The sequence below is a fragment of the Lycorma delicatula genome, chromosome 2, assembly GCF_047948215.1.
Source record: "Lycorma delicatula isolate Av1 chromosome 2, ASM4794821v1, whole genome shotgun sequence".
NCBI lineage: Eukaryota > Metazoa > Arthropoda > Insecta > Hemiptera > Fulgoridae > Lycorma > Lycorma delicatula.
Window position 1 is genome coordinate 110,309,800 of NC_134456.1, and position 15,613 is coordinate 110,325,412.

At 28.0% G+C, this 15,613-nt stretch overlaps 1 protein-coding gene across 3 annotated transcripts in view; it reads right to left on the minus strand.

The window, feature by feature from the left end:
* Positions 1-4,908: 4,908 nt before the first annotated feature.
* The window catches only part of LOC142319116 (uncharacterized), an 83,841-nt gene continuing 73,136 nt past the window's right edge, over positions 4,909-15,613 (minus strand). For all 3 annotated transcript variants that reach the window (XM_075356036.1, XM_075356038.1, XM_075356039.1), the window contains exon 4: positions 4,909-6,821. In XM_075356036.1, the coding sequence (XP_075212151.1) occupies positions 5,141-6,821 (1,681 nt within the window). In that variant the 3' untranslated portion in view covers positions 4,909-5,140. The remainder of the gene's footprint in view (positions 6,822-15,613) is intronic.

The following is a 15,613-nucleotide window of genomic DNA, read 5'->3' on the forward strand; positions in this document are numbered from 1 at the left end:
TCTTGATTCTTTTCTTCCCATTATCAGTTTTATAAGTACAAAATAAATCCTGCTAGTACTCAAATTCAAGGGTGCCAGGACCTGAAGTGACAGTGCACCTTAGTATCTATATAATTTTCTTTTCAGTTGCTGCTCAACAAGCCTGTTGGCTGGGTAACTATTAAGCAAAGCCAGTCCTCAATCCCCAAACAAATTAAACCAGATGAAATCCTAAGATCCATACTCTCTTACATTCCTAATATAGATGCTAATTATAATAATCTTTTATAAGAGAAGTTTAAATACATAAATATATACATTAGAATTAAAAAGAACAAAAGAAACTAATAAAATGGTGTGTAAACTATAGTATCCAGTGTCATAACAGAAGTATGATTCAATTTCTGCTATGGTGGATTATTTATCAGAAAATTATGAAATGTTTGTATATTAGTTTTTTATTTCCAAAACTTGTCTAAAAACCTTTTTTGCAATTTTTTAATTACTTTTACAAAAAAATAAAATTTTTGTGACACCATTATATCAAATTAAAACATTTGGTATATTTTACTTGTTTTTCTCGTCAGAGGTGCCTGCACAAATCTTTTCAAAGCCCACCTTTTGTTAGTTGTATTAAGAGTGGCACAAATTTATTATTCTAAAAGATATTTCAGATTTTGAATATTCTTGATTCATCTCTCACCTGCTTTGTCTCAACAGCTGTAATAAAAAGGGCGGCCATGACTATTTGTTGTTGTGATTACTTTTGTAGTGATAAATTCTTGCAGTTTCTCACCAATCAGGTTATTATTACATTACTATGTGGCAAGATCAAAGATTATTTCTTGTTACACTTCTTTTTTTTAACAAATCAGTATTCAATAAGTCAGAAAATATATTTATGGTAACTGAATTTTAAATAATTTCGCTTATACAAAATTACTAACTCATCACTTATTGGTTGTTATTATAGCTGTTTTTTATATCCAAAAAGAACTATCTGTAATGAAGTTAATAATGCCTGTGCTTGAAAAATGTCACTTTACATCGATCTAGAAATATATTTTATATTTTACCTTAACACAACTAGACTGTACATTTATTCAAGATGAAAACTTTTTTACTGTAATTTTTGTCAGGATCTTCAAATATTTTGATCCATTGCTGATTTAATCACCCTATAGATTTGTATAGATTTGTCACCCTATAAATTCTATAAAATTTTACTTACTATTTTTTGGTTGAATAGTGATAAAAAAAATAATTCTTTGAAATGACAATGGATTATTAGGTAATATCTGATAATGCCTGTTATAATCAGGCTCATCTTAAAGATATTAGCAAATCATGAATATTTTTATGAAAATATTCATTCTTTTTAAATAAAAGAATGTAGCTAAGAACAGTACACAGTACTCAACATAGAAATAATACTTTTATGTTGTTTAATTGTCAAATTATGTATTATTATTACTTGAAAATGTATAATTTACAAAGTGTTGACATCTTAATTTTTAAAAGCTTCTTATGGTTAGTGCCACCTATATCATTTCTCTGATAAAGAGTGCTGAGAGTAACTCCAAAAAGCCTTTAGAGGAAAAGTACCATTTACTGACTTAAATATCTTTTTTTTTTTTAATTTAGTTAAGTACCATAATAGTAGTTATTTACTACTATAATAATAGTTATTACTATAATGATAGTTATTTACTATCATTTTGTAATATTGTGCATGGCAAAAATGGGTCAGTAATTATAAGGTCTCGTTTGTAAAAATAAATATGTAAATAAATAAAATTTCAAAAATGTATAAAAACAAATACAATAGATTAAGATTATACTCTGAAAAAAATATCATCGTGAAGAATAAATATAGGTATTATTTTAAAAACATAATTTATATTTTAAAAATATAATTTATCTAAATGTAAAGTTTTTATTATTATTAACACTTATAAATTAAAACAAAGAAAACATTTTTTAGCTGTTAAAGCTAGTTAACTTTGGAGATATAGTACTTCACAAAGTAAAGCATTACATTAAGGATATAGATCACAAGTAAAATGGTTTGTGAAATCATGGATAACATGATTTCATAAAAGTGAAATAACTATTATCAAGAATAACAAGCTCCTTAAGTCAGGTTTATTAAGGAAAGTGAGGAGTGAAGTGATTTCATGTTGCTTTCTTCTTTGATATTATTGTTTATCACCATGTCAAACCCTTTGAACTGAAGTGATATTCAATCTACAAGTGATACCTTAATTCTGTTCACCATAGAGAATAGCTGTATAATGAACATCAAGACTCCTAACAAGTAAGAGAAAACATCTCTGATTACTCGAATAATAATTTTTTTTAATAATTTTTATTAATTCATATAGTGTGAAAATTAATTACAAAAACAAAATTTATATATGAACTATTCTTTAACAAACAGAGCTTTGGATTGGCTGTTGAAAATAAAATGGTTCCTATATAGCACAGCACTTCCACGCTAATCACTAACGCTAACACTCAGTTGCCATCCATTCTATTCAGTACTTATAAAACAGCGGTCTTTGTAGCCATATACATCAACAATTGAGTAATGTTTATAGAGATAATATTATGAGTGACTGTCCTGACTGAAACTAAATTTGGTTAGGGTTGCTCAAATTTGCATAATAAGGAGAAAAGGATGACAATTAAAACAAAATTTGTAAACAAGTGAGAGATTTGGATTTTGCACTATTTACTGCCTCTACTTAATATTAATTAACTACCTCTTCACAAAGATGAAAGAATGCCTGAGTGCTTTGAAACCTATCATGAGTCACAGAATGTGTTAATAATAACTGGCTAGATATCTTTAAGTGAATTACTATGGTGATAGCAAAAACTGGTGTTATTATAAGCACTAAATATTGATGGCACTAGGTGGAGACTGCATCATGCATTCTCTTGGAATGAAGAACTATCCTTCTTGTGTACATTTTTTTTGAAGTGACCTCTGAACTATCATTCTAAAGCTGTTAAATCATGAAAACAATGGTTACCATTCCCAATTTATTCAACTTTTTAAACGAGTTCATCAATTATAACTGAATGTTGTTTCATTAATTGACATGCACATGTGTGTCCCATCTTCAAATTCAGTACCTATCTCTCACAGTTATCAATCATTGGTAATGATGATTGAGTGACTAGAAGCAGTACTTTCTTTGTGAATGTATATGGCATGAATTCCCAGTCTTTTTTTCTTTCAGTTCAGGATTTTCAGTTCAATTCATAGATTTCACCAAGTGCCAGATTTTTTTTTAATTTTTCAAAATTTTTGTTTCTATGAACTTGTAATCAGAAATGTAATCTTACTATTAATGGATCTTTGATGAGTTCTGCCTTTTGACAATTCAGGAATAATCTGCTTGTCATTTATGTTAAAAGAAAAAATAAACGGAAGTTAAAAATGACATATATTTGAAATAAATTTAATTATATCAAATAAAATAACCCACTGAATAAATATGATACAAACCAGATACCTACATTATTGCATAGGTATAACAAACACACATAGTGATAACAGCTCTATGCATACACACATTTAAGGCACAAAATAAATGCAAGTTTAAGGCACACAATGAATGGATAAGACTCAAGAGAATATTAATTTTAATTTCCCCTGGTAAGAATGATTCCACCTACATCTTTCTAACAAAGCAGGTCTTGCCATTGTGTTTTTCAAATTTCACTTCTTCTAAAAGCTCTACAATTCTGTGAAAAGTACAAGTCATGATTCCATGAAAGAATATATAAGGGGCCATACTCTTAATTGAAAGCATGAGACCCTTTATGGACATTCAAATCATAATGTAATTTCTCAATTTCTATTTCATTATAAGTTAAGTGATTTTTCTTATTTTAAATAGACTTACCAACTGGTTGGTTTAGCTATATTTTGAACATATTATTATATTTAAATATTTTAAATCTAATTTAATCTCCACTTTGTTTTTGTTACATAAAAATACAACAAAGTCAAATCAAGCTCTGTAAGAAATAGGTTTCTAAAATCAGACCAGTAAAAAATAAAAGTATAAAACTAGATATGCATTTCAATTGAGGAAGAATCATCAAATATTTTATAATTATAAGTAGTGGAACGAAACTTCAAATAAACTATAAATATAAAAGAAATACCTCACTAACAACAGTTACAAGATGAAATAATACTTTAGAAACACTACAAAAATGAATTTCTTTTGGGTCATGTTTAAATATATTAGACCCAGGATGTACAAGATGTTAATCAAAACATTTTGCTTTGAACTTAATTATAGTGTATAAACCAGTTAAACTGGATGACTTGTACTGGCCAGTCCGAGTGAATAGTTAAATTATACAAGAGAAGAGTAAGAGTGATAAGTGCGATCGAGCCCAATCTTCATATAAAAAAAGTATTACACGTTATCAATTACTCGGATTGTGAAATAATTATGATTTTTTGATAATCAGGTAACAAAACAACGCAGTCTTTTTTTAAATTAATACTTTCAGAAAAATATTCCGATCCTATGATCGGAATACCCTTTTCATGAATAAAAATAAGTACGCACATTCTCCAACTAGATGCAAAACAAAGATTTTTTAAATTGAAAAAATCTTTGGTTTATCGCTCCGGTTTGTAATAACTATCGTCCAAGAATGTCATTATGATGAAGGTTCATTCGCCTGTAACGTAAACAATAAGTACGTAATACACAACCGCGTAGTTAATTCTCAGCAAATCGGAACAAATAGCAAACTGCTTCTCTCAAGATAGTTGTTAGGTTTCGATGAAACCGAACGAACGAGTTTTTCTGCATGCACTCAATGATTCGTTAAAAAAGATTAAATTTTATAGGTGATTTAAGCGGGATCCAATAAAATTGTTTACCTATATTTATACTACTCCTTTTCATTATTATTTATTTTGGCTAAAAAATATAATAATAAAAATTAAAATTAAAAAACTATACAATGCAATATGCGCATAATCGTAAATATTATTTATTTAAAATATACTCCTACTCCATACTTAATCTAAAATTTCTTTTAACTTAAAATAACGTAGCCCTATTACGTGTATATCACAGTTTCATTAGATCATTAAGTACCTATTATGCTTAATTACCTACCACTAATTATAAGAATTAAATGAGGCAGTTTTATTATTGTTATTATTATTATTATTATTATTATTATTATTATTATTATTATTATTATCATTGTAATTTTCAATATTGGCCGTACAAAAGCAATACAATTTTAATCGATAATTAGAAATGCAAGCGCTTTGATTACCGTACACATTGGTACGGCTGACTGTTCCCATTGTGTAATACATATTATCAATGTTGCGTCTAACGGTCGCTTCAAAAGTCCCACCGCCCGGTTTCGCTTCGATCGATATTATGTAGTCCTTCACACAGTCATCGCACAAGTTGGAGGGTCCACCCTTTTCTTGCATTGAAGTGTGTTCTACGCGCGCCGACAATATCTTATTGAGCTCTAATTCCGCGCATTCCGATCTATCACTCAACAATTTATTAATATGCTTAACCAGATTTTTAGCAGCGTCTATTACCGCTGCATCGTTCGTGGAGATGACAGCCGTACTGTGACAGGTACACCAGTTTTCTGGTATGCCAGCGTCTTCACAAGTACGATTTTTTGATATCGGTAAAAACAAGCTCATACCCTTTGACCCACCGTTCGTTTTATACATTGATTTTATCCTTTTCTTGATAGAACCGGTTTCTAATTCCTCTATATGCAATAGATCCAAAAGCGTTTTATGTAAATCGAAAGGAGAAGTGAGTAGGTGCGCGTTCACGTGGAGGTTTCCTAAAGCGGTTGAGTATCCCCTTCTAAACCATTCCGGAAATACGAAAAATAAAAACGGCAGTCTCTCCTCTAAATAACCTTGATAGGTTGTTCTTATGCCTCCCCATCTTATTCCGTGGTCGCTCATAAATACAAGTACGCTGTTTTCTAACGCGCCCGTATCTTTAAGAGTCCGCAAAAACTTCTTGTACATGTCGTCGCTGTACTTTGGAAGATTTAAATAATCATGGGAAATACTGGTTCCCCAGATAAAACTAAAAAATGATGTGTTCGACGTCAACATTGTGACGACAAATTTTTCAGCGTAGTCGAGAAGCGTTTGTATCGTTATCCGGTAGCCGACACAAAGGTGCGCATTCAGTCTTTTATCGGATCCAATCTCCTTTTCGGTTCTGTAATTGAAAGTTCTCCAATAATAATCGGTAGGTTGTCTCACGAAACCCCTCTTCAAGTAATTGAATATTCCCATTTGACTGGCGTCTTCCACGAAACACGTTTTGTATCCGGCGGCTCGAAATTTTTTCCAAATCAACGGACAATTGTCAAAACAAGAATCGGTAGTCGGCCAGCAAACATCTTTCAGTTGTTCTACAGAAAACCCGGTAAGCACCGGTACTAAGTTTGGAAATGTATTATCGGCTACTTTATTGTAGCCCGACATTTCGACACCTTTCAGTTCATGTTTTATATAGTCGACCGTTTTCGGCATCTGACGAATCAAATTTAATCTGGAGACTGCGTCCACTCCTAGAATAAGGACGCTGATGTTCCGGTGACTTGTACCGTTGGTGTTGAAAGTGTTTTTACGTTTTGAATCCGGTTTTTTCGCTTGAATTTTAGGCATTGGTACAAAGGAATGGAAATCTTTATAGACTACTTCACTTTTATTCGTATCCGAATAACATTTCACTTCAACAAATTCATTGGGGCCGACGTCTGCCGATTCTTCGAAATCGATGCATGATGAACTGGATCTGCAAAAACAATTAAAACAAAATGTAAAAACAGCATTCCTTAGGTGATAAATTACAGTTCTATAACGAGATTTTTGCTTTTGTCTGTGGACAAGTCGTTACTAAACTAGTTTACTTTCCGTGTTGTAAAATTCAATTGGAATGCATAACGATCGGCCAAGTTGATAAATGATAAGCTGTTTTAATATAGGTCAGTCTTGTTTATTTTTTTTTAATTTTTAAATGACAAATAATACATTATCTGAAAATAGTCTTACCCTAATATGAAATACTTTTTTTCATTAATTATTCTTATTTTTAAATTAAAAAAATCAGGTGACTTATTTATTTTGTAAGTGAAAAATAAACTGTTCCATTATATAAAGAAAGAATTTCTTTAAATTAAAATGAAATCAAAATTATAAATTATTATAATGAAAAAATTATTATTTAATAAATTAAAATTTATTGTATGTTGTCAAATTGTTTAACTTGAATATACTTTTAACATTTTCCACAGTAATATAAATTTATTAAAATATGTAATTAACTCTTTTTATTGATGATATTAAACGAACATTTTATTAATTTTGATACACAATTATATATCAACTAAGGAACGAGTAGGTATGCTTCTTCACAGACAAAAAGGAAATTGCTATGGTATACCTGAAAAAATAAATAATAAGTGGAAAATTTCAATCAGAAAATTGAAATAAAGAAAAGTGTGTTTACAGTCGTGAAATAATAATAAAATGGCAGAAATGTAAAGATAATAATTAATAATCAAAAAAAATTTTTGAATGCATTAATTAAAATTATTTGTATATGTATTGTACACTTTAAATAATGCTGATAATTCAGCACTGTTAAATTTATTTAACAAAATCTATTCTGTTTAAGATTTATTAAATAATACCAATTAACAAAAAAGAACTGAATTTCAGATTTTCAGATTATTGTAAAATGCTAAATTCTGTTTTACAAACATGGCACCGTTTGGTATAATAACTATTATATATTACTTAAATAGCTTACCAAATTCCAATTTGATTTCTTCGAGCGCTTTCGGCTATTCTGTCATAACGAAAAAACGAATAAATTCAAAATATAATATAATAAAATCAAAAAGGAAACTGCTCTAATGATTAAAAAATGTAAACATATTTTCAAAGGCAATTACACTAAACAAAATTTTTAATTTACTAAAATAGTGGAGCCTCTTTATTAAATGCATTAACAAAAATTCACAAAACCGATAAGCCTATACGTCCACTCCTAAATTTTATTAATTCACCCACATACCAGTTACGTAAATTTTTATCAAATACCTTTAAAGACCATATCAAAATATACAATAAATATAATTTAAATAACAGCTATGAATTAATAAATATTCTTGATAATATCAATGTAAACAAAAATACTAAACTTATGACACTTGAAGATATGTATACAAGTATTGACATAGATATGACTATAAATATAATTAATACTGCCTTTGTCTAAATTGAAATTACAAACCAATTTGATATATGAAATAATTGATTTATTAAAATTATGCCTTAAATATAATTACTTTAAATTCAATAATAAATTCTATCAACAGTAGAAAGGACTTGTACCATGGGTGCCACCACCACTTTTAGCAATTCTGGCAGACATTTTTAAGAATAATTTTGAAAATGCAATTTTACCATCAATAATTAACAAATACCAAATCATACTGAATAAAAAAAGATATGTGGATGATATTTTAATCATATTTACTACAAAAATTAATAATGAAGAAAATATAATAGTTAATGAATTCAACTCATTAGATGAAAATATTAAATTCACTATGAATCAAGAAATTAACAGTAACATCGATTTTTTTTAGATAAACAAATTAATAAAAATTTCAGTAACAATAAACTGGACTTAAATATTTATAGGAAGTCAACCCAACAGGATAACATAATACACTCTAATTCTTTTCATCCATGGAACCAGAAAACAGCCACTGTCAATCATTAATTTACAGAGCATTTAAGTATTTCAAACATAACACAATAAAATTAAATGATAATAAAAACATTGCCACATTGAATGTATCTAATATTAATTTAATAGATAAACTGTACTTCAAATCAAAAAATAAATTATACATAACAGAAAAAATAAAACAAACATAATAACTTGGGAAAGCAATTATGTAAAAATGAAATATAATTTAAATTATAGAAAATTTAATAAAATAAATAATTTAATCTAAAACCAGCATATACAATTAATAATAAAATCATAAATTATATTAATAATAGATATCCAACTAAAACTCAAATAAATGGTAATAAATATAATTTGAATGGACTGGGAGTATTACAGCCTGAAATGTGAAGATTGCAAATTACGATATATTGGTATGACCAAATCAATTATTTTTAATTAGAACTAAGGAACATATTAATTGTATAACAAAGAAAGACCGTTCAAATATCACTAAACATATATTGGAAAATAAGCATAATTATGATCCAAATAAATATATCGAAATATTGGATTACTTTAATTATTATTAAAATTCCATATACACAATAATGATGACAAATTAATGAGTGAACAGGTTAAGTTCAATGATGATATTTTGTGTAAGCAGATAATAAACAATAATTAATTTGGCTAAACTGATTCCACAATTTACAGAGCTCATAACAGTTGAGAAACTATTACAATATGGACATAGTCACTTAGGCTTAAAACTTTAATGTTTGACGAATTTCAACAAAATGATGATCAATTGTTTTAATTATATATATATATATATATATATATATATATATATAAATAATTCAATTATGTAAGATTATAGTTTTATATATGTTAATCATGATTATCCTCTTGAAGATTGCAGAATAGCTGAAAGCACTCAAGGAAATCAAACTGGAATTTGGTAAGCTATTTAAACCATATATTAAAGTTAAACTTAAAATATATTTATACAAACTGGTTGTATAAAACTAGTTTGTTGCTTAAAAAGTTGATAATTTGAAATAAATTAGATCATTGGATTGAGTTTATCAAGTAGAAATAGTTTATTATGTGCACAATTTTCCATGGTCACAGTAACGGTACTGTTATGAAAAATTACTGAGTATTAAATTTCTGAGTTATAAAATTACATGTGACAATCAAATTTGTCTGCAATAAAATTAACTACTCTGAAATGTCATAATAAAAAATTTAATTTTTATCATTATTAATCATTTATTGTACTTGTGAATTCTCTACCGATATGTATAGCATTATCTGTCAAGGCTCCATGAAAAAGTACATTTTCAAGACATGGAATTGGACTAATATAGATCATTGTTTGAAATCCATAAATATAAATCGTATACAAATCATTTATTAAATAAAGAATGTACCTTATAAAACCACCTCTATCAAACCCGACAACAAAATTATTATATTTACCAGCACAGCACAATTTTTCAGCTTGTGACAGAGAGCTTCACTAAATTTCTGCTGCCATGTTTAATAAATTACCAACCAGTAAGAGACCTTACTGGTTGGTAATCATATATATGCTTTTCAGTTATTTATTTCAAATTCATCCATTTATTTTCAAATTCTTTCCATGATCCATTCAGGCAGCAGCTGAAGGAAGACTGAGTAAAATATTCACATAATTATTTGTTAAATTACAATTAATTATTAGTTAAAATTGGTGTTAGAAGTAAGCATGTTATTTTTTGTACCAGCTTGCTACCTTTAATCAAACAAAACACTACCTCCTCTTTTATAATCAAAATAGAAAATACCATCTAACAGAATTAATGCTGACACATGTAAAAGAGTGGCATTTTAATTTTATTACTTCATGTATCTTATACGTGTGTAAAACAGGGTATAAAAATAAATTTGCATTTTTCATTGTTAATAAATATTATAGTTATCTAGTAGATTTGCTTAGGATAATGTTATTAAATCACACAAATAACATTGTCTGGCTAATCTCTAATAAGCATCCTTTAAAGAATATGAAACAGAGGTTAAAATAACAGTGCCATAATCTAATTTGGAAGCTTATTTAAACAGATCTGAAATTATTTTGTTGATAATTAAACAGCATCATATAAGCAGATTTGAATAATGATCATTTTAATAATTTGATTCTGAATAGCAATATATAATTAGAAATAAACTTATAAACATTTAGAGCAGTTTCTTGGTCTTCAATCTACCATAGTGTGCAGTGTAGAGAGAAAGGATGTGTGAGTATGAAAATTCATGTTTGTTCTCTCAAAGGAGTCTTAATTTACCTATAAATCCTCTTATTTAATTTCATAACCAATATGGTTTACATTTTATATGCACTAAGATTTCACTTCATATTTACTATTTCCTAAACTACCTCTCCAGAAACTGAAATAATTGTTAAGAGATAACTAATAAGAAGTTACTTTCATATGAACTTCAAAATGTTTTTCCAGATTATTTATAATAGTATGACAGATTATTTAGATATATATGCTTTCATATGCTATTAATGAAAAACTTTGCTCATCTTTTATTACACAGCAAGTAGAAAACATTATTCATTTTAGTACTAAATGTTGTCTAACTGTATTTAAAAGTAAATATTTTAAAAATAGAACTTCAACAATTTTATTGAATATTTACATTTATTAAATTATTCTACATCATGCCTTGAAGTGTTAATAAAGTAAAAGATTTTAATTTTTCTAAATTAATTAAAATATAATTTTTCATGAACACCTTACTTTTTAATTATATGGAAGTTATTCTTCATAATTACTTTTCAATTTAATTCTTTAATGAAATAATAAAAATGTAAAATATAAATATAACATTTTTATAAACATAAAATATGAAATAAAAATAAAGCCATTCACCATTAAAAAGTTAGGAAATCGCTTAATTATGTAGTCAAGTAATATATTCTTTCATGTTTTATCATTTAATATTTTATCTTTGAACCTGATATGTTTGTAAGTTTCATATAGCCTTTTATATTAAGATCATGCCATGTATGAAATTTGATATTTTTATATATGGTTAATATATTGTATTTTTCTAGTAAAAGTTGTTTCAGTTGTGTATAGGACCAGTATGTGTTCCTTATATCTATAAGCAACTGGATATAATCCAGTCTGTAGTATTTAGCGCAATCGCTGCAGCTTCATTTGAAGCTTGGATTGCTGTATTTGGCAGCGTATATTCTATTAGTTTGCTGTATGATCTTGTGTGTTTTTTTAGGTTTTGGCAGGTTTACAGTAACTTCTATACTGAAAATGTTGGCAATTTTCAATGGTTATTAGTTTATGTATATCAGTACTGTTTTTTGTCACAAGGTGTGTTTTTGATTCTGTTATGTGTTTTATATAGAATACAACAAAATAATATTATGTAATTTCCAAACATGTAAGTGTAGGTGAGTAGTCATTAACTTGAACCAAATATTTATTATGTGAGATCTTCAGAGCAGTTGTCAGCTGTAGAAAGTGTAAGTATTAGGTGATTATAACACGTGTAAGAAAGTTGAATGTCTCTACTATGGGGTGGTTAGATGTGTTGTCTGTAAGTGTGTTGGGTTTTCTGTATGTTTCAAAAATGCAAGTATTAATTGGTTTGAATATGGTGAGGTTAAGAAGTGATTTATTGTACTCATTCTCTGCAGTGAAATGTAAATTGAGGGTTAACTTCTTAATGAAAATGGAGGGCACAGTCTTGATCTCTTTATACAAAAGTATGATGTCAACAATTCAGTGATATCAGTGTAATATATCTGAATATTCCTCATTGTGTGAAATGTATTTTCAAAGTGTAATAATATTTCAGTCAGGAGACTAAAAACTGGTAATCTGTTATTAATTTGTTGTTGTATGTAAAGTAATTATGCTCTGCAATATTTTTTCATTCTTAAATTTTATGTAACTCCCAAATAGGAAACAGAATCACTGGACAGTTCCATAGACACATAGCTACAATAAAGAGTCAGTAGCTCTGCCAACACCAAAAAGATATAAGATAGTACAGTCATAGATGACTCAACTTTCACAGCATTTGTCCAAAAAAAAATAATAAAGAACAAGAAAAAGGTGAGAAGGAAAAGATCAATTCACAATTGCTTCTGATGGGAATTGAACAGTCTTATCCAGGGCCATTGTTATGTACAAACCACCTAGGATGTAAGAACCATCACTCAAAGTTACTTCCTGACAACAGTGATTTTAACTAAACAGTTAGTCCCTATGGTAAATCTGACTGAAGGTGCTATTTGGAAAGCTAAATATCAGCAACATTTTTATATGCTTGGCAAGTCAGTAGAAGGCATATATATATATTTAGCAATATATTCAAAAAAGGCAACAGGTGATTACTTCACTCCTCACTTTCCAATGACTCACAGCATGACATAGATGTTGAATCAGATTACCTACATCTGTTTATGGTACAATAATACTACATAAAGAGAACAAAGTTTTATTTACTTTTCTACTCAACTCACCATGCAGACATTTACTAATGGGTAGTAGCTAATTGAAATTATGAAATTATTATAATGTTTTCAGTAATTGTTTTAATTATGACAAAATTATTAATTAATTTGCTTTCTAATTAAAAAAAATTTCTTCCAAAGGCTATTAGAGTTAATTAGTCCTCTTCAGTGGAACAACAGCATCACTATTGTAAATAGCACCTTCATAAAAAGGTTAGGAAATCCCTCTCAGGTATTTAATTGAATAATATGTTTATTCCATGTGTATTGATTTGTTTAGTGAGTTGTTTTTGTGATATTTCGTGTGTTGTAAATGTTGTAGTACCAAGCATATTTGGATTTTTTAAGTACATTCTCCAATCTTAAAACAAAACTGAAACATAATAAAATATCACAAGAACACATCTTAGAAATGATAAACATACTAACATTATTACAAAACAAAATTCCTTTATATTCCAAAATAAATATCCCACTCAATCTGGTGGTCTTCTTCTAGGATTCTCCCACTATCTTAGAGATCTTTCCACAACACACTTAAAACAAAAACATATACTTTCCAGCAAGATGATTATAGAATTAATTGAAACATACTGGCACTGATATGTTGATGACATAATCTAAATATAACAAAGCAGTACAAGATAATGTAAACAATTATAAATATACAGAAACAAAATATACTGTAGATTAAACTTTACAGCTAAATATGAATACAATAAACAAATAAATTTCCTTGATTCATATCACAAAAAGCAACCAACAGAAACACACTTTCAAAATACATAGAAAACCATGAATGATAGATACTCTCATTCATAAAATGTAAAACCAACCCTCCACAACAAACTTTCTACTTTTACAGGTATGATCCACACCCTGCTTAACAGATCCACATTATACAGAGGAACTAATCACTATGCAATACCTGAGACCAAATGAATATAAACAGCATACAAATGACAGACCCCTTCACATAAAAAGATAATAAAAACAAAGATAATTAAATGAAAAAGTAAACTGGATTAACATACTAAATAAACACTTGACAGAATAGCTCACAAAATTTAAAAATATGAACACAATTTGGAGAATATATTTAAACTACCATTAAACACAGACCTCAATCACCAAAGAAACATAATATAGAATATATAAATTGAACTGTTTGTGTAATTCTTTACATTGGTCAAACAAGGTACAGCTTCAAACAAAGGTACAATGAAAATTTGAAAGCCCTTCATAGCAACATAGATTCAATGTTTGTCAACAACCATTTCATAAAATCGACTAACACCAACGACAACAGTGATATTATACACGTACACACACAAAAAACCACTCAGACATTGTGAAATGTATAAATACACAATTACATTGTACTAATAACGACATGCAATCCAACATATTTTTTTACACTTTTTCTCTACTTGTCTGCCAAACTCAAAAATTCTGTCAGTTGATATTAGTTACTGAAGAAGATGGTTGCAAGAAAGATTGAAAATGATCAGAAGTAAGCTGTATTGTAATAACACATAAACATTTACTTATTTACACAGTAATAATAGGTGTTAGCTTGTTACTTTATACATTGCTATTGCATTGGGCATCAGCACTCATAGTTACTATAAACGATAATGAATTTTGTTTGAAGGAACTAATTTAGTTTTTCATTTCAAAGGTTTTTTTTTGTTTTAAATAACTGATGATAATTCACAATCCATCTCCACATTATGTTCAATTTGTCCAGTTGATCATTATTTTGTATTAATTTAAATAACAAAACTCTGAATTAGTAACTAGTCAGAAGTATCATTTTATGCTATCCTATATAAAACCTGACTTTTAGAATTGTTCATTTGGATTTGGCCAAGCATAAATTATTATAACAATTATAATTTTTTTTCAATTCTGAAATACATTATCTTATGTAACATAACCATCTACAAACACAGTATGTTATGATTAATTTTATTTATTTTCTACCAACACAAATTTTCAATGATGAATTTTTTCTACCCAAATTTTTCATGAATAGAGCATTTTTTTTTAAACAATTTTACTTCAATACATTTGCTCCTGAAGGGATATGCAGTAAGATAAGGACTACTACGCTGTCAAAACTATTGACTATGATGTCAAAAATTTATTGACAAATAGGTATAAAATCTATTGACAAATAGAATGTAGAGATGCAGAAACTGGTTTATGGTTGATTGTTTTCATGCTGAACCAGAATAATAGGATATTTTTTTTCTTCAAAAAATCTAACAATAGATGATTATTTATGATTGTAAAAAAATTG